This window comes from Rhinolophus hipposideros, assembly GCF_964194185.1.
Source record: "Rhinolophus hipposideros genome assembly, chromosome: 14".
Taxonomy (NCBI): Eukaryota; Metazoa; Chordata; class Mammalia; order Chiroptera; family Rhinolophidae; genus Rhinolophus; species Rhinolophus hipposideros.
In genome coordinates this window covers 59,156,413-59,175,690 of record NC_138060.1, presented here as the reverse complement: position 1 = coordinate 59,175,690, position 19,278 = coordinate 59,156,413, and the positions used below count along the sequence as shown (strand labels likewise).

Here is a 19,278-nt window from a genome sequence, read left to right as displayed (position 1 = left end):
TGCCTAGCTACAGTGTCAGCCAGGGCACATCGCTGACCCTTGCGGCTCAGGGTGGCATTCTTAGACACCTGTGGTTCCAGCCAGAGCCACATAAACCCTCAGCTATGCCCCGTGTTTCCCAGAGTCCAGGTGTTTATAACTGGAAAGAACCCATTAGGCCTTTGAAAAATTAAGTGCTTTTACAAGCAGGTCAGCACTGTGGTTAAAAGCGGCAGAGTCAGATCCTGACTGTCACCTCCCAGCTGTGTGACCCTGGGAAGATGACTTACCCTCTCAGAGCTCCAGCTCGCTCATCTATAAATCGGGGATTATAAAAAGCACTCTCGCTGATCGGGGGTTGTGGGGATTGAATGAGGGAGCACGCATGCATGAACGCTGGAAACAGCAAGTGCTCAGTAAACTAGTGGGTAGGGTTGGTTTTGTTAATTTTGTTAGAAATGTGAATGTATCATAGCTATTTATAGTTTTGTGGGAAAGAACACTGAAATTAATCAACAAGCAAAATAAAAATAATCAACATAAGCAGCATTAGGAGTAGACTAACCTTTTACCCTATTTTGTGGTTCAATCACAACAGCTGTGGGTGTGGTACAGTGGTGAACAGTAGTTTAAATGTAACTTACTTTATCTAAGAGCCGACATCCACTGTATTACCAAAGCTGCAGGAGGCTAGATGGGAAATGGAGTTGTGAGTCTCAGTGGAGCTCACCTGTGTGCTGCTGTGTCCTTGGGATGGTGCTGCTGACCTCCTTTGGCAGCTGCTGTGAGCAAAGGGGTTCTTGTCCTTCAACTAGCTCAGTGGACTCACCGTAGGTCACGGAATTGCTGTATTTTTACTTCTGTTCTCATTAAACGGTAAAGCTTTGCCAAGTAGCTTCGTCCCAAAGCCACCTGTTTTTGGTTTTTCCTCCCCAGACTCAGGAAATGGGCTCCAGCTTTGACCTGAACAGCCCCTTAAACAACGAGGCCCTGGAGGGCTTTGACGAGATGCGGGTGGAGCTGGACCAGCTGGAGGTGCGGGAGAAGCAGCTGCAGGAGCGGATGCAGCAGCTGGACAGGGAGAACCAGGAGCTGAAGGCGACCATCAGCTTGCAGGGAGAGCAGCTGCAGATGGAGAAGGAGAGGGGTCGTGCTGCAGCTGAGGACAATGCTCGCCTCACTTGCATGGTGGCCGAGCTCCAGAAGCAGTGGGAAGTCACCCAGGCCTCCCAGGACACGGTGAAGGAGTTGCAGAAGTGCCTTCAGGTCTTGGAGCTGGCTGCAGTGGTGAAGGAGGAGGGTTCCCACTCAGCTGTGCAGCAGCTGGAATCCATACTGCAGCCTCTGGTGCAGGAGCTCGAGGCCACACGGGACTCACTGGGCAGAAAGAACCAGCTTCCAGCCGATGTCCGGAACCCACTGGGCGCCGCTGAGCAGAAGGCACATGCGGCACTGGACACAAAGGGGCAGCAGGAGCCCACCCCCAGTGACTTGGCCCTGGAGATCCAGCAGCTGGGGGAGAAGCTTCGAGCTCTAGAAGGGGAGAGCACCAAGGTCCAGGAGCTCAACAGGCAGCAGAGTGCCCAGCTGGAGCAGCTGGCCAGGGAGCTGCAACTGAAGGACGAGGCCCGGGCCGGCCTGGAGCGCCTTCTGAGGGAGATGGCTCCGCTCCAGGAGGAGCTGTCCAAGAAGGGACAGGAGACATCCCAGCTCCGGCGACGGCTGCAGGAGTCGCTGGCCCACTTGAGCTCCCTGGAGGAAGAGCTAGCCGAGGCAAGACAGGGGGAGCAGCGTCAGCGAGAGGAGAGGAGGCTGCTGGAGCAGGAGGCCAGGTCTCTGACACGGCAGCTGCAGCTCCTCGAGACCCAGCTGGCACAGGTGAGCCAGCATGTGAGTGACCTGGAGGAGCAGAAGAAGCAGCTCATCCAGGACAAAGACCACCTAAGCCAGAAGGTGGGGATGCTGCAGCGGCTTGCTGGGCAGCCTGGCCCAGATCTGCCTGTGGCAGGGGACCAGAGTGAGGCCCTGGGCCCCCCGGACTCCACCCAGCCACAGACCCTCGAGAAGCCAGAGGAGCAGGAGAGAGCGGCAGACAATACCGAAATGCGAGCGAGCGGCCAGGAGGAGGTGCTCCAACAGGCCAACAGGGAGCTGGAGAAAGAGCTACAGAGTGTGCGTGCACTCAACCAGCTCCTGGAGAACAAGCTGCAGGCCCTGCAAGCTGACTACCAGGTGCTCCAGCAGCGGGAGGCGGCCATCCAGGGCTCCCTGGCCTCCCTGGAATCCGAGCAGGCCAGCATCCGGCACATGGGTGACCAGATGGAAGCAAGCCTCCTGGCTGTGAAGAAGGCCAAGGAGACCATGAGGGCCCATGTGGCAGAGAAGGAGGCCGCCCTGCAGAGCAAGGAGGCCGAGTGCCAGCAGCTGCGGGAGCAGCTAGAGCAGAGCCAGCAGCTGGCAGAGGCCCGGGAAGGGGAGCGCAGGGCTTTGGAGAGCCAGTGCCAACAGCAGACCCAGCTGATTGAGACCCTCACAGCAGAAAAGGGTCACCAGGGGCTCGGTCCACCTCAAGAAAACGCATCCCATGAGCTAGCTGCCCAGGAGGGCCATGAGGGGGAGGCCCAGCGACTGCAGGCTGAGGTGGTGGACCTCCGGGCCACACTCCAGGCAGCCCTGGGTGACCAAGAGAAAGTGCAGAGCCAGCTGAGTGTGGCTGAGGCAGCTCTACAGGAACACAAGGCCCTTGTGGAGCAACTCAAGGAACAGAACGAAGCCCTCAACAGGGCACATGTGCAGGAGTTGCTGCAGTGTTCGGAGCAGGAAGGGGTGCTGCAGGACGAGAGGGCCCACGAGGCCCATCTGAGGGTGGAGGAGCTCCAGGCCCTGCGGGAGGAGCTGTCCCAGGCGAAATGCACCTCCCAGGAAGCCCATCTGGAACAGGCCGAGCTGCAGGAGGAGTTGCACCGGGCCAACACGGACACAGCTGAGCTGGGCATCCAGGTCTGCGCGCTGACCGCAGAGAAAGAGCGGATGGAGGGGGCCTTGGCTTGCACCTCCCGGGAGCTCCAGGATGCCAAAGAGGCAGCCTCAAGGGAGCGAGAGGGCCTGCAACAGCAAGTGGCAGGGCTGCAGCGAGAGAAGGAGAGCTTGCAGGAGAAGCTGAAGGGGGCCGAGGAGGCGGCCAGCTCACTGCCTGGCCTGCGGGCCCAGCTGGCCCAGGCTGAGCAGCGGGCCCAGAGCCTCCAGGAGACTGCACACCAGGAGCTCGACACCCTCAAGTTCCAGCTGAGCACTGAGATCATCGACTACCAGAGCAAACTTAAGGTAACCTTGGCCTTGACTGTGTCCGGGAGGCACCTGTCTTTTGCGGCCATGCCTGGTGACTTCACGAGAAGATAGGACGCACCCGCAGCCACGTAGCCCATGGCACCCAGGCAGACAAGGTCCTGTCCTACTGTCATAGCCCAGCTTCCTCCTCCCTGCAGGAACGTTAGGGACACAGCTCTGGGGAGTGATGCTTTAGCCCAGAACTCTAAACTCAAGGTCATTGCAGACAAGTTTGTTTTTAAATTAGTAGCCAGATTGTAAAGAGCAGGATATTTACAAATCCAGTTTGGGGGCTTTTGCAATCTTGGGAGACCACAGAGCCTGCGTCCGCATGCCCCCATGGCAGGAGTCAGCAGGAGCTGAGTGGGGCTGCCCACTTTCAAGGAGGCATGCATCGTCTGCTTTTGGCTTACACTCTTTTCTGTACTTGCCCAGCCCCTTTGGGCATGTGAGTTTGAGACCCTTGCCGGAACCTCTAGCGTCTACTGCAGAATGGCAGCAGTTCCTGGCTGCCTCGACTCCTGTCTCTGGGTTCTCTGTCCCTTCAGGTGACATCCTGATAGCAGGTGCATGACAATTAGGTTTCCCAAGGCCCTGGGGATAGATGAGTTATGAGAACAGCGGTTCCCATGTGCCTTTGATACTGCACAGAGAAAAAGGCTGAAGAGCGAGGGTACAGGCAGCATGCCCATGGGGCTCTGGTTCCAGTGCTCACCACTTGTCTGTCTGTACCAGGTCTGTGCCACTCCTGACCCTCTGCTCTTAGGCAGTTACTGTGCTGTCCCCACAGACATGCCTCCCACCCTGGGTCCCCATCCTGTGCAGTTCCATGAAGCTCATAGGCCACTTTTTCTGTTGCAGAAATGAAATTCTAAGCTTGGGGACCAAGCTAAGTGTCTTAGGAAGCTTGAAGGATTTTGTTACCAAATGAAGCCTGAAGCTTATTGAGTTTGGGGGGAAAAAGGGAGAGGTAGCTTGTTTTTACCCATTTGGACAAGGACCCCACTTCTACAATCCCTGTCTCTCCAGATCGCCAGTGAAGAATGCAGGAACCTCAGGAGCCAGCTTGAAGACCAAGGCCGGCAGCTTCAGGCCGCCCAGGAAGCAGTGGGGAAGCTGGAGGTAGGCCCGGCCTGTGCGGCCCAGGGGAGTGTGCTCCGGGAACCTGAGTAGTGGCTGGCCCACCGCGCCGCCTGGGCGGGGGAGTCGGTGTGGCGACTTCTGCCTGCTCTGTCCCACGCCCAGTGTGTAGACCCGTTAGGGCAAGGGGAGCTGGTTTGGTTTTCGCTGGACCATTGAAGGGCCCCCTACAGGACTTCCACTTCCCAAGCTGAAGCCGTCATCAGTTCACCATTGTAGACACTCAGAGTTTGTGTCACAGTCCCTTTCTACTCCCTGGACACCTGGCTGAAGCTGCCAGGTGTGGTTTTCACCCACCCCTATGGGACGAAAATAATTTGTCCTTAGCCCTCTCCACAGGCATTCTCTAAGTCAGTGACTCGGAACGGAGTGGGGAACAGCAGTGGTGCTGAAACCTGTCTTCAGGGCCGTGACTTTCTTTAGGTGAACCCTGTCACCCCACCTCCACCCTCACCCTGGAGATTCTGATACCTGCCGTCCCTCCAGCCACCACAACCAGTTGCAGTTGATGCTTAGGGGACATAATTAAAACAGGAGTGTGTCACACTCCACAAATAAGAACAAAGGTTCTTGGCCTCTTGCACTTAAAAACAAAGAAACAAAAGCCCCTCCAGTTAGAAGTGACCCAGCCCGGTGGGGCGGAGAGCACGCCAGTGACCCTCTGGCATCTGGCACACGCTTTTGCAAGCTGAGTGTCTTCTCCCTGGTGTCCCGCGCCAGGCCACCCGGGCAGATATGGAAGAGAAGCTGAGCCGCAGCAGTAGCCACCTTTCGGAGTACCAGGCCGTCGTGCTGAAGAAGAACGAGGAGGCGGCTGCCCTCCGGGAAAGCTTGGACAGGTGGGTGACACAGGCCTCCCACGCAGCCGGTGGCAGTGACTTCAGGGAAGGAGGGGCTGTTGGATGTAGTCATTTAGAAAGTCAGCCACTGATGTGAGGTTAAAGAAGGCCTTTTGCAAGAAAAGCCACAGACTCACCAAGTACCCGAAACGTGCCACAGAGACCCTGGCATTCTGCTTAGCGTGGCCCTATGGATGGCAGACCTTCCTCTTCCTGTCTTATCTCTGGCAGGCCACATTTCAGTTCAGTAATGTCAAGCTTTGGAACAACTAACAGGCAATAATAGTGGGATACAATGATGGTAATAACGACAGCACACAGACACTTGAATATTATGCCTACAATGGAGCAGCACTGTTTGTAAATGTTCTGCCTCTGTTTGCCCCTTTCGTCCTCCCAACAGTCCTGTGAGGATGGAATTGTTTATCCCCATTTTAGAGACGAGGAGGAGGAGGCTCAGAAGAGTTGAGTCGCCGTCTCAGGGTCAGACAGTATGTAAATGTTAGCAGTAGGGTTAGAACCCAGACCATTTGGTTCCCGAGTCTGTTTTCTCGCCAACTACCTAAAAAATCTATAGACAGTTTTGTGTTCTGTTTTACTGTAGGGTACTGGTTGTGCGTGCGTGCGTGCGTGTGTATTTTCCCCGCTGTGGATTTGACTGGAGCTCTTCATCATTTTCGCTGTGCAATGAGAGGTGCAGGGTGAGGTGTGGGTTCTCCCGAGAGTGAGCTGGTGAGGGACCGGCATGGACTGGCGTCCTGCAGTCTCTCTGGAGCCGTGTCCATGGAGGGCACATCATGCTGTCGTTACCCTTCCATCGTGAGTTTTTTTGACTTGACAGTATGGCCCTACACGTGGCCGGCCCTCAGGCCTCCCCGAGCCACCCCGTCGTCAGGCTTGGGGGCCACCTGGAGTTGTGAGCATGAGCCCCCCCATCTGCTGATAGGGCCAAGCTAGTCCTGCCGAGGCCTGATTAAGACAGGTTTGTCAGGGGGATGGGGTGCAGGGACCACGTGCCATGTGGCCCCCACAAAGGCCGGCTTGCACTTTTCCATCTGTCCCGTCATCCCCGCCTCTCACCCTCCTTCCAGGCCTGGGTCCAGGCCCCACAGGAGAACCAGAGCGTGTTCGGTGTTCCGTGACCCGGATGTGCATTTCTTCTCATACCTGGCTGCCTTTAGCCAGGTCACGTTCACGTGACAGTTTAAATAGAACTTCCCAAGTTGGTGGTGTGTGTGTTTATTTTACTTTTTTAAGTGCTGTGGTGGTTTGTGAGATCTCAGAGCCATCACGTGACAGTTTAAATAGAACTTCCCAAGTTGGTGGTGTGTGTGTTTATTTTACTTTTTTAAGTGCTGTGGTGGTTTGTGAGATCTCAGAGCCATTGTTTTAGCTGCTCAAAGTTTCGTAATCCATCTGCCCAGGATTGGGTTTTCTGTTACTCATTGTGTGAAGCCATGGGGGTGTGTGTGTACACCCGTGAGGTCGTTTTGGTGGACAGTGTCTAGTAAACAACCTCCTGACAATGTTATAGTGGACGTGAAAAGGCTGGCTTAGATACAAATTAATTTCTCTCTACGGAGCCCTCTGTTTACTGACGCTTTTATGAACGTCTTGCTGGGCCTTGGGAGTTTATAGAGCATCCTTGGAAAACCACTGCTTTTGGGATAGCCGAGTTAAAAGTGGGGTGGGCAAGATGGGGAGACAGCCTGGCTCAGCCAGCCGCCTCTGCTGTAGCTGAGGCTGCAGTGCCCCGACAGCATTCCTTAGCCCTCGGGCCGTCAGGTCGAACACCTGGCAGTGCAGACCGAGCGCCTATTGTGTGCCCAGCACCGAGCCCCATGTGTAGAGTCCCAAAGACTCACGGAGGACTGGTCCTCGGTGTGGTGACCTCCAGGGAGCTGTGCCTCTGTTCTTTCTGTCCTGACTCCTTTTTCCTCTTGCAAAGCCCCCCATCAGCAGCGCCTGAGCCTTGCCCATCGGGCTCCTCTCATAACCTCAGGCCCTGCCTAAGAACCAAGCGGTGCAGACTTGAGGTCAACCTGAGGTGCTCTTGGTGACCGAGGTAGACCTGCTCTCCCAAGATGCCTGTGTGTGTGTGTGTGTGTGTGTAGCGGGGGATGAAGAGTTTGGGTGTGTGAGAGGAGTCTTTAAGGCTAGGGGAATGCACCACGTTTGAGCAGAGCAGGTGCTGCCGAGGGGCTCCTTCCCCGTGATGAGCGTACGGCTGGGAGGGCAGCGGGACCCCTCATTAGAGGCCTGGGTCAGCCCAGAGGCACGGGAAGCTGGACGTAGTGGATAATCGGGAAAACTGACTGCTCCTCTACCAGGACCCAGAAGGAACTTGAAAAAGCCACGACAAAAATCCAAGAGTATTGCAGCAAACTCTGCCAGGAGGTGACAAGCAGGGAGAAGAATGACCAGAAGATGCTCGCTGACCTAGATGACCTGAATAGAACCAAGAAGTACCTGGAGGAACGGCTGATAGAGCTGCTCAGGTGAATGGGGACAGACAGGTGGCTGGGGTTTTCCTCCAGGCTTGGTTTTTCTTTAAGGAAATGCAGCTCTTCTTAAAAGGGCTCTTCAAGGGAAATGCCCCCACCTTTGTGTGCATTCTGTTGTGTTAAGGCCCCCCCCCCCCCGCCCCCCCGTACAAGGTCTGCTCAGGCCTTAGCAGCCTTCTAAGGGGATTTCGCTGTTAACCACAAGTGCTCCTCTGGGTTTGTGTTTTCATATTGCCATGTAATTATTTTCCAAATCTCTACGTGCGCAGAGCCACAAGAGTGACAATCAATGATGGTTAGTATCTTAGGGAATTTCTCCCTTCCCTTGCCTTTTTTTCCCCAATACCAGGGTTCCCAAACTCCAATGCGAGGAGCAGACAGCTAATGTAAACACATGAACTTAACCAAGAGGGCACTTTGGGAAACCGAGGACGCAGCTCGGTTTCTGTGTTTCCAGAGTTTCCCCCTGCAGTTGTTGCCACACAGGCATCAAGCCCAGGGTGCCCAGATCACCTTACTTCTTAAGAGAAGGTAGAAATCTGAATGTTTATGTAAAATTGTCCTGACTTTTAAATACTGGCAAGCCATTCAAAAAAATTTTTAACCTTTTCTTGTGGAAATTGTCAAATATGCAAAAATAGAATAACAGAATGCACCCCATGAACATGTTACGCAGCTCAACATTATTCAGTTCATAGGCGACCTTGTTTCATCCAGAGTCCCATCCATTTCCCCCACTTCCCCAGATTATTCTGAAGCAAATCCCAGATAATCATTTCATCCTCAAACGTTTTAGCATGTATCTCTCCAAGACAAGGACTCTGCATTTTAAACGACCACAATATTATTACCACACTTAAAAATTGGCTGTATTTCTGATATCATCAAGTATCTAGTCAGTTTCAAAGTGTTTCCAATTGCCTTATAATTGTTTCTAATCAGGATCTAAATTAGATCCATACATTGCATGGTGCTATGTTTCTTAGATCTTTTAGTCTATGGGTTTCCCCACCATCTCTCTAACTTTTTTTTCTTTGCAATTTACTTTGGAAAAAGCCAAGGTCGTTCATCTGGCAGTTTCCCTGTAGCCTGCATTTGACCAACTGCATGTCCATCACATCACCTAACGCGCTCGTCCAACCTTTGTATTTCCTGTACATTGATAGTGGGAACTAGGGCAGTGGTTCTCAACTGTGACTGCACCTTAGAATCACGAGGGGAGCTATTAAAGAAAACCGCTTCTTGCCAGGCCCCACCCAGACCAGCCAAATTGGGATTTCTGGGAGTGGGGTCCAAGCCCTCAGTGAGCCAGAGGTGAAAGCACTGCTCTGCTAGAGGCTTGCTCAGACTCAGGTTCAAGCTTCTGCCCAGAGCGCTTCATAGAATAGGCTTGTAGTTCTGGGTCTCCCCTTCAAGAGTCACCTAAGACCTGATTATCTTTTTCATTGAATGTCAGCAGCCATGGACAAGCAATGCCTAGATCTGGTAATTCATTTGGGGTTGCAAAATGGCGCTATTAGAACTAAACTGGAAGTTTAAAAACTTGGCCCTCCTGTCACCAGTGTGCAGACTCGAACTCAGGGCCTTTGTGACCTCCGAGCACGGGCATCTTCCCAAGGTGTATGGTGGAGAAGCCCAGATCCTGGCAGCATGCCCACACTCCCAGGGTGTGGGGCCTGGCATTCTGGGACAAAACAAACAAGCTGTGGCCCGCCTGGGAGAAATGTGGTCTGGAGAACAAATCTTCCTGCTTCCTGACAATTTCAAGTGTTCTTAAAAAGCCAATCAATTCCATGTTCTGACTTTTGGATTTCGGGACAGTGGTCTGGGGTTTGTATGGCGTCCCTGGCTGGTGATGGAGCCAGTTTCTCAGGACCTGAGTGGGTCTGGTGTTGACCATCAGGGTACTGCTGGGCCACATTAACCCTCAGGATGGTGGCAGGGGTTCCATGCAGGGAAGAATTAAACCTTCCCATGTCAGAAGCCGTAAGCGCTGAAAATGGCCATTTAGCAGCAACAAATCTTCCCTGGCATAGCGGGCATAGGTGGACAATGCCAGACCTTCCCGAAAAGCCTCCCTCTTCTTTCAGCCTTCCTGGAGTGACTGCACCTTCTCTTGGAGGAGAAGGGAGGATGACATCCCATCAGATTTTCAGGCTGGGAAATCTTTGGTCTTCTGCAGTGATTAGTTGTTATTTGAACCGTAAACCATAAAAACATAAAGGGCCCCGAGTACATTTAAGATTAGAGTGGGCAGAGCATTCATGGTCCTCGGGCTCACAGCACGCAGACTGTCATGTAATCATGACAGCACGTTGCAGCTGATACTCCCAGGGGCCTTATGCATTGTCGTGTAGAGGCCCGAGCAGTGTGTGGCCCTTGTCCACGCTGGCAGCTCTGCAGTTGCTAGAGCCTTTTATGTACAGCCGGGACCTTCTCTGTACCTCCGTACGTGCGGTGTCAGTTAAGGGCTCGCATTTTCAGAGGGTCCCGCTGAGTCTGGGACTGATGTGGGGTGACAGAGAAGCCCCAGAGTGGGGTGTGTTTCCAGAGTAAAAGTGAATTTTCCTTCTGTGTCTTGGTAAATTTGGAGTCAGTCTTTCGAAATGAATCAGGGATAATTCTATTGTTTTCATGGATTTTTTTCTTTTTCTACTGTGGCTTTGACCCAGGGACAAGGATGCTCTCTGGCAGAAGTCAGATGCCCTGGAATTCCAGCAGAAGCTCAGTGCTGAGGAGAGGTGGCTCGGGGAGTCGGAGGCCACCCACTGCTCTGACTGCAAGCGCGAGTTCAGCTGGATGGTGCGGCGACACCACTGCAGGTCAGCGGGCAGCGGGCAGGGCCCAGAACCAGAGAGAATGGCTCGGACAGGCGTTGGCATCATGGCGGACTAGGAAAAGCACAGCGCTTTCTGGTTGTGAGGGAACAGAGTGAGGAGGGGAGCCAGGGACCCAGGGACCCTGAAAGGGCAGAGAGTTTAATACAGAGGTGCAGGGGAGATAAGGGGACCCGCAGGGATGTGGAGCGTCCAGACACCAGCAGCCTTGGGCCCTCCCTCAGCCTGCAGGGACCGGAGGGGAAAGGGCATTACTGGAACCTTGGGAGAGTGGGGGCTGAGGCTCCACTGGAGCAGCAGAGAGCTGCGACGCTCCTGGGGCCCAAAGAAGGGCAGGTGGAAGGGGATCTCGGGCTGGGCCCGGCACAGGGAGCCCGCACACTGGGGCCAAAGCGTGGCATGCACACTCGCATCGTGTGTCAGGGAAGGGGAGTTTCCCGCATGCATTACCCCAGCCCCTCCTCCTACAACCTCGGGAAGTAAAACCTCCCACTGAGCTTACCAGCATGGCTTTATTGGAATCTTATCAAATGGGCCAGAAGGTCTCACTCTAGAGTGGGGGCAGAGCCAGATTTGACAGGAGCCATGTGGTGTCCAGCACCCAACAGAGACCTCAGTTCCAGCGCGCAAAGCCCACAATGCGGCGTCCTCACAGCCTGTGCTTGTTTGGTCCCCAGGATATGTGGCCGCATCTTCTGTTACTACTGCTGCAACAACTATGTCGTGACAAAGCACGGTGGCAAGAAGGAGCGCTGCTGCCGAGCCTGCTGCCAGAAGTTCAGTGAAGGCCCCAGCTCCCCTGATAGCAACAGCTCGGGCACCAGCCAGGGAGAGCCCAGCCCCACACTGTCGCCAGCCCAAGCCGGGGCCCAAGCCACCAGAGGCCAAGGTCAGTCCCCCGCTGCTGCCCTCCGTGTTCTCAAGGTGGCCCCACCCTCGCATTGCTACCCCATCGTGGCTAATTAGCTCTAAGACCTCGATTCAATGTTTTCCAAACCTAAGCATTCAAAAGGTGTTAAAAATGTAGTGCCACCAATCTGAGACTTTCTTTTGATGTAATTAGGATTGAAAGAGAATTGAAAAGGGAATAACTTTCTCATATGATTTAGCGTTGTGTAACATGAGGCCCGTGTAGCTCTTAGCTCACATGCTACCTTCTCCACACTTTGGAGGACGCTGTCTCCCACAGCCTTACCCCCAGTATTCCACCCTCTCTCCCAGAATAACCAAAGCTGTGTCTGGAAATGACCACATCCTTCTCTCCCTTCCTGTGGCTCACGTTCCCTCCCAGTGGCCAAGCAGGAGGCATTCTCCTGCATGTGCTTTCTCTCAGTTCAGTAAAAGGAAGTGGGATGTGGTTCCTGCCGCTTTTGCTCCAGGCCGGCCTAGCAGAGCAGCCCAGGCTGCCGTCTCAGGGGCCGCACTTTGGATGTGCCAGGGTGCCAGAGCTGAGAGGACAGGGCAGACGTGGGTCTTGTCTTTGCTCAGCATCGCCTTCCAATCTTCTGCTCATTTAAAACTCTTTCTTTAATTATTGAATTTTGAGAGTCCTTTATATATTCTGGATGCAAGGTATTTAAAGATATGTGTTTTACAAACATTTTCTCCCATTCTATAGCCTGTAGTTTCATTTTCTTTCAAAGAGCAGAAATGGTTTTCAAAAAGCAGAAGTTTATAATTTTGATGAAGTCTAATCCATTTTTTTCTTTCTCATAGAGCAATGTTTTTCTTTTCTTTTGGTGTCATGTGTCTTTGTTTAACCCGAGGACTGTTTTTTTCCTAGATTTTTTATAGTTTTAGGTTGCATGTTTATGCCTGATCCATTTTGCGTTGATTTTGTATGTGGTACAAGTTATTCGTAGAGATTCATTGTTTTGCAGATGGGTTTTTTGCAGTTGTAATTGTTTTAATACCACTGGTTGAAAAGCATATTCTTTTCCTATAGAATTGCCTTTGCATCTTTGTCAAAAACCAATTGCCCTTGCATAGTAGGTGGGTCTACGTCTGGCCTTTCTCTTCCTTTCCATTTATCTATGTGCCCTTTCCTTCACCAACACCACACGGTTACGATTGTTGTAGCTTTATAATGAGTCTTCAGATCAGGTAGAGTGGGTCCTCCAAATTTTGTTCTTTACCAAAGTGTTGGCTCTTCTAGCTTCTTTGCTTTTCCGCATAAATTTTAGAATCAGTTTGTCAATTTCTACAAAATATTCTGGTGATATTTTGGTGGGGATTGCATTGAATCTCTTTATGAATCTGAGGAGAATTGACATCTTAACACAATTGAACCTTCTAATCCATGAACCTAGTATAGTTCTCCATTTATTTAGATATTTTTTGATATCTCCCAGTTGGATATCATTTTGAGTCCCTGATGCTTATTTTCCCTTCCCTTCCCTTTTCCTTCTTCCTTCTGCCAGTCTCAGAGGGCAGGTTCAGAAGTGTGGCTGAGTCTATGGAAAGAAACCAATTCCTAGTCCCCCTTTCCAGCCTGTGCCTTGAGCCCTGCATTATGCAGACTTCAGACAAGACGAAGAGCGTTTCTTCTAAAGCACAGCCTGTCCTAGTTGCCGTGTGGCAGGGCCAGTTGGGAACTTGGAGCTCATAGGAATTGGTCTTCTTGCTGAACAGCCCAGGAATCTGTCTTCCCCTTGCCCGACTCAGTGGTGGGTGTTCCAGCGATAACAGTGTCAGAGTGCTGGCGTTACCTGTTTTGATTTCTGACATTTTGTCTCCTTGTCTGTCTGTCTGCCTTCCTCCTTCCCTCTCAATCTGTCTTTCTGTCTTCTATCTTTTCTTTTTTCTTTCGCCTCAGACCTGCCTTCACATTTTCTGTGACATGTGCAGAGAGTGCTTGTGGGTGGGTGATTGGCCCAGGAGCAGGTATACAGCACGAGTGGCTGGCAAAGTCAGACACAAGTCCCCAGTTAGAGCACAATGGTTGCTGCAACTCCCTGAGCCGAGGGAGGGTCTCTCCCACCCCCACCCCCCATTGGATTGGGATGGAAGTGCAGCCCAGACGGAATCCTGCTTTCAAAGAGGCGCCAAGAGGTAGTGTCTGTGTCTTATGGATCAAGGATTCAGCAGCGCAAAATGTTTACTTTTCTGGTACGTTCTTTCCTGATAAGGTTTAGGTGAGTTTTTCTCCTTCTAAATAAAGCGTCTCAGGGACTATACTATGTAAGGGCTTGAAACCTCTCTAAGCCCCTAACTAGGGCTTCACAGAAATCTCTTAAGTTGTGCGTTGAGTTTCACCTGGAGTCCCACCTCTGCTTTTCCAGAGTGTCCCAGCAGCCATCTCTCTCCCATGTGGAGTGGGCACTCGCAGTGTGTCCTGGCTTGTCCTGCGTAGCTGCACTCCGTCCGTTCTCTGAGGCTCCCTCCCCATCCTGTGTGTAACCGTTGTGCTTCTCTTCTCTCCTGATCTGCCTCTGCGGCCCAGGTGCAAACACAGACTACAGGCTGCCTGACGATGCCGTGTTTGACATCATCACAGATGAGGAGCTGTGCCAGATACAGGAGTCCGGCTCCTCCTTGCCCGAAACACCCACTGAATCTGATTCCCTTGACCCAAACGTGGCCGAACAGTGAGTAGACGCCACCTCCATTTCCTGAGTGCTCATTAAATGCCTGGCCGTTGTCCTTTCTTACCGAAGGACCGGGGAAATGCAGAAGCAGGACTGGCTGTCTTTGCTCAAAGGGAAGGTGCCTCAGAACAGAGCTTGGGATGGGATGGGATGGCGCTCGAGGGGCACCGGGCTCGGGAGTGGTCAGTGTTGAGCCTTGTCAGAGGGTTCTTGGGCACATCAGTGGTCCCCTGATTTCAGCATCTCCATTAACGCCTTTCTTGGTTTGGGCAACTGGATTAATCTGCTTAGGCCGCCATAACAAAAGACCACAGACTGGGCAGCTTAAACCAGAAATTCAGTTTTCACAGCTCTGGAGACTACGAGTCCCAGATCAAGGTGTCAGCATTTTGGTTTCCTCTGAGGCCTCTCTCCTTGGCTTGTAGACAGATGGCCACTGTGTCGCTGCCTCTTCACGGGGGCGTCTCTCTAAGCGTTGGCACACCTGGTGTCTGTGTCATAATCTCTTCTTAGGAGGACACCACTCAGAATGGATCAGGGTCACCCTAATGGTCGGTCTCATTTTCACTAAGTTACTTCTTTATAGCCCTTATCTCCAAATTTTGTCACATTCTGAGCTACTGGGGGTTAGGACTGCAACCCAGGAATTTGAAGGGGACGCATGTCAGCCCAGAAGAGCAGCCCTTGCTGTGCTGCCCTGAGCCAAGCTCAGAGCAGCAAGTTGCCCTTTAAAAATCCCATTCGTCTTTTGGAACCACTGTCGCGTCCTGCGCAACAAGGGCAGTGAGGGTGCGAGAAGGGGAGGTTTGGGTTAAGTTTTTAAGCAAGAAACAACCAATTTAATGCAATTAAATTGAGACTTAATGCAATTAAGTCTCTCCGGAGGCCAGGGGTCTCTCAGTCTCAGAGGACTGGAGCCCAGAATAAAGCTGGCTGGAGGTTTTTATTGAGAGGTCTACAACTACAAGAAAGCAACATTGTTTCTTACACGGTCTATGAGGCTCAGACTTCATAACAGAAAATGTTTATTCCAATCATCCTTTGTCTTTAAACAGCGGAAGCACAAGGTCCCAGGATGTTTTGTACCTAAAGTATGTACCTTTTCAGGATCAAGTCTTTCACATTGTAACAACTCTGCTGAGAGAAGTGGAAACAGGTGCAAGGGGAAAGCCAGAGCCAGCAATAGGCTTTCCCAAGCAGGGGGAAGGGGTGGCAAGGCCCCTCCCATACCTGTGTAAGGCAGCTCATTTGGGGTCCCCACTCGGCTCCGCCTGGCTTAGGTTGTATCTCCCGTGAGATATCTTACCCGTCTTTGGCTGCAAACCATGTTTTGGGGACCAGACAGAGAGACATAAGGTGTAAACACAAGGATGGAACAGAGTCCCAGAAAGGCACAATCTCATAAAGTCTTCTTTCCTTAAGGAAAGACATGAAGGGACATTTGGCTAGGCTGTTGTGCGACTACAAACCACTAATCAGGCTGGGAAACGACGCCCTGGGGAAGGAAGCTCAGATTTCATCTCACTTGTCTCGGGGAGATGTGTTCTCTCCGAAGTCCCTTTAGCTCCTGAGAAGCCCTCCCAGAGTCCCCGAGTCCTAGGCAGGCCTGTCACCCTTCCACACGCCCAGCCTGTGCCCTGCCCGTCGCCAGCGTTCTGTGCCGCTCGTAGTCAGGCACCCCGGCCCACCAACCCTTCCTGATGCTGACGACACCACAGGGTGCCCTACAAGTGCTTCTTCTGCGTGGCCCTCTCAGTGTTCTGGGCTCGCTGTTTTTCAACAAGGTTTGTGAGGATACGTTTGCCATTTTTTAAATATATGCAGTACTGCACAAAGTGTCACCATATTAAATGACACGCGTTTGCCATGGGACCCACAGGAAAAGGTCAGGTTCCCCTCTGGCAGCCTTGCCCGGTGTTTGTCAGCTCCTGGAGTTTGACCTGAATCCAGTTTCTACAGCAAAGCACTGGCTGTTCAGAAGCTCGAGAAAGAATTGACACGACTGCCAGGTCCAGACGTTTCTTGACACACTTTCCGTCCCATTTAGGCGGTTTTGTGATGCTTTTGCTGACTTGTATTGAAATCTCTGCTACTCCCTTCCTGCCCAGAATTCAGAGGAAGGCTAGGATTGACATGTCAAATTATCATCTGGGGTTTCTGCTGCATGAGAGGAGATGCACTTCGTCTCCGCGAGGCCCTCCGCACAGGAGCTGTCCGGCCTCAGTGTACCTACCTCCTCTCTCCCGTACTCTCTTACTGGCCAGTGACTGAACCTGCCCTGTTGTGGCCTCACGGATCAGCCAAGCTGTCACCCAACCCAAGAAAGCCCCTGCTCACTGTCGCTACTGTGACTGGGCCTTTCCTCTGGAACCCTCACCTTGGAAGCCGCCCCTGACTGCCGCAGCCTGCAGCACTGTCCCCGACCCCCGAGGCCCGGTGGTCCCTAGGACGTGTTCCATTCCATTAGTACTGAGTCACTCTCTGCCCTCATCACCTGGCAGCTCTTCACTGACCACACCTTCACTCCCGGGCAGGTGGGTCTGTGGTAAGGTGAGCAGGACCAAGCCTCGGAGCCTGGAGGATAGCCTCTGGCTGCAGCCATGTGAGAAGACGACCCCCTGCAGCCCCCTCATGCCTCACCCCTTTCCCAGTGGGAACCAAAACAGAAGGTGTTCTGACTGCTGACAAATATAGGTGTTTTCAGTCTTGGGAAATCAGGAAGTGTTCCAAGGGAAGGAAATGGCCGGCATGGTGGCCCACGGCCTGCAAGGTGGAGCTGCAACTGACAGACGGAGACCTGCGCTGGGTCTTTTCTGATGAAGAGCCAGCCCTCGCGTCAGTTAGGCGCCTGCCTCGTCACACACCTTCTGTGTGCAGTAGCTAGAGGGAGTCCCAAGCAGATCTGGAAGCTTTTTCTTATATTCTTTTTCTTCCTAAGTTTAAGACCAGTCAAACACATGTGTAAGCGACCCTGACAGGAAACTTCGAGAAGGAAGTCAGCTAGTCCAAAGTCGGAAGTGGTCCAGGACGGATTAAACTCTGTGAGTCCAGCTCTATGGGGAAAGAAGGCAGCTTGGAGCTGTGTTGTTGAAGGCCACTGTGCCTGTGCCAGCAGCTCGTACACGTGGCCTCACGTGGTCCCTGCCCAACCCTTTAAGACTAGAGCTTATAGTCCCCGTTTTACTTTAGGTGAAGGCGCCGAGGCCTCAGGAGGCCAGATAACTTGCTCCAAGTCGTGTGGCTGTACGTGTCTGAACGAGGCTTTGAGCCCAGAGTGTGTCCCTCTAGGCCCCAGCCTGGAGACTTGCTTTGAAGAGGACAGCTGTCTTCTCCAGGTCCCCAGCTCCCCATCTGCACAGCAGAGACCTGCCCACTTCCCCAGCCTCATGTACATTCTCACATACGTAGGGCTAACGAAGTTGTCTGCCTTGCCTCTCCCAGCAGTGATGGCACAGGAAGAGATCCCCAAGGCCAGGCTTTGAGGGAGACCCGGCGGACTCCCTGAGCATCCTCCCAGTTGGCCCCGTGCCCCCCCACCCCCACCATGTGGCTCAGGGCTAGAGTAGCAGTGGGAGGCAGGAACACAGCTCCTCAGATGAAAAGATGACGCTCTTCAGAGCCTTCTAGACATGACTGTGTGCTCGCCACCCCCCCACACACACACACAGTCCTCCAGGCCCACCTCAGCCATCTCCCCTGACCAGGTGTCCGACTGTTCTCAGGACTGAGGTGGCAGGCAGAGAAGGAGAGAAAAATGTCAGTCAGCAAGTCGCAGGACTGGGCCTGGGATGCCTTGACCTCTGCTCAACTGCCACCCAGTCTTGCCCTTGAGGCCGGGCCCCTGCTTCTGATTGCTGGACAGACGACAGACTGTGTGGTGGTGAAGAGTTAGAGCTCCAGAATCAACCCCACTTGGTTCCATGGCTTTGGGCCCTGCGCCCCCTGAACTCAGTTCCCTTCCCTGTACCAAAGAGGCGGGCAGCACCCACCCCCTGGGGTTCTTGGGAGGATTAGAAGAGGTGACGTGTACCAAGCACGAGCCTGGTGCCTGCATCGCGATGCCTTCTGTGGGCGTGCGTTGTTTTCATGGCGGTTTATCTGCGTTGTGATGTGTAGGGCTGAGCCGTGCTTGTCTGCTGTTGTATGCTCAGTACCTTGTACCCAGAGGCCCACTGGTCTCCAAGGAAAATCACTCCAGATGTGCGGATGCTGTCGAGCTGACACACACAGGCACAGCCTGTCCTCGACCCACGAGAGTCTCTACCAGAAATTGCTTTAGAACTGGCGCTTTGTGGTCAGAATGCTTTGGGGAAGCGGTGGTGGGTTTTTCACCAATGAGGAGATTTGATGCCTGGTATCGCAAAGGAAACGTGAACAGGATATGGTAATAATGGTTAAGGTTAGAAAGCCACCCTGCGTTTGGGCTAACATCTACACCTGCAGATGAGGACAGAGCCAGCAGGTACCTGGGGCCCCTCTTACCCAGCATTTCTGGGCAGAAAAATAGGCTCTTCACTGAGGTCTTAGCCCCGGCTGTGCTTCTTCGTGAGCTCCGGCAGATGTTAGTGTCTCTGAACCAGTTTCCTCATCTGAAAACGGGGATGGTAGTGCCAAGCCTCCTGCACAATGGCGTTGGCAGTTAGGAACCACGGAGGACGGGCACAGGAAAGGGGGTGCTGCCTTGACCGCCCCTTGGAGAGGAAGGCTGGAGCAAGAGCCCTGACCGCTCCTGGGCCCCATGCTTTCTGCTCTGCCTCCACCCCTCCAGTCGTGGCTGCTTCCAGTTGTTCTCTCCCACAGCTCCATTTCCTTGGTGCAGAAGGCTCTCGGAGATCACCTGAGCTTCTCCCAGGTAGCCCCGGAATCAGGGTCACCTTGTGTTACATCAGACAGTGTGGCCATCCATGGTCTCTAACCACCCCACCACCAAGCACTGGGGACATGTCTGGGTCGGGGAGGAACCCACTCTTTACCTCAGACCCCAAGGCCACACCCGAGGCAGACTGGACTGGACCGAACCGAGCCAGGGTCCACACCCCGCCTGGCCCCTCCCCCAGCCCCTCAG

At 53.2% G+C, this 19,278-nt stretch overlaps 1 protein-coding gene across 7 annotated transcripts in view; it reads left to right on the top strand.

Moving 5' to 3' along the window:
• FYCO1 (FYVE and coiled-coil domain autophagy adaptor 1) overlaps window positions 1–19,278 on the top strand; it is a 78,135-nt gene that overhangs the window by 26,329 nt on the left and 32,528 nt on the right. For all 7 annotated transcript variants that reach the window (XM_081071608.1, XM_081071604.1, XM_081071605.1 and 4 more), the window contains 7 exons: window positions 916–3,303; window positions 4,336–4,428; window positions 5,167–5,285; window positions 7,616–7,783; window positions 10,462–10,611; window positions 11,304–11,515; window positions 14,069–14,213. In XM_081071608.1, coding sequence (XP_080927734.1) covers window positions 916–3,303; window positions 4,336–4,428; window positions 5,167–5,285; window positions 7,616–7,783; window positions 10,462–10,611; window positions 11,304–11,515; window positions 14,069–14,213 — 3,275 coding nt within the window. The remainder of the gene's footprint in view (window positions 1–915; window positions 3,304–4,335; window positions 4,429–5,166; window positions 5,286–7,615; window positions 7,784–10,461; window positions 10,612–11,303; window positions 11,516–14,068; window positions 14,214–19,278) is intronic.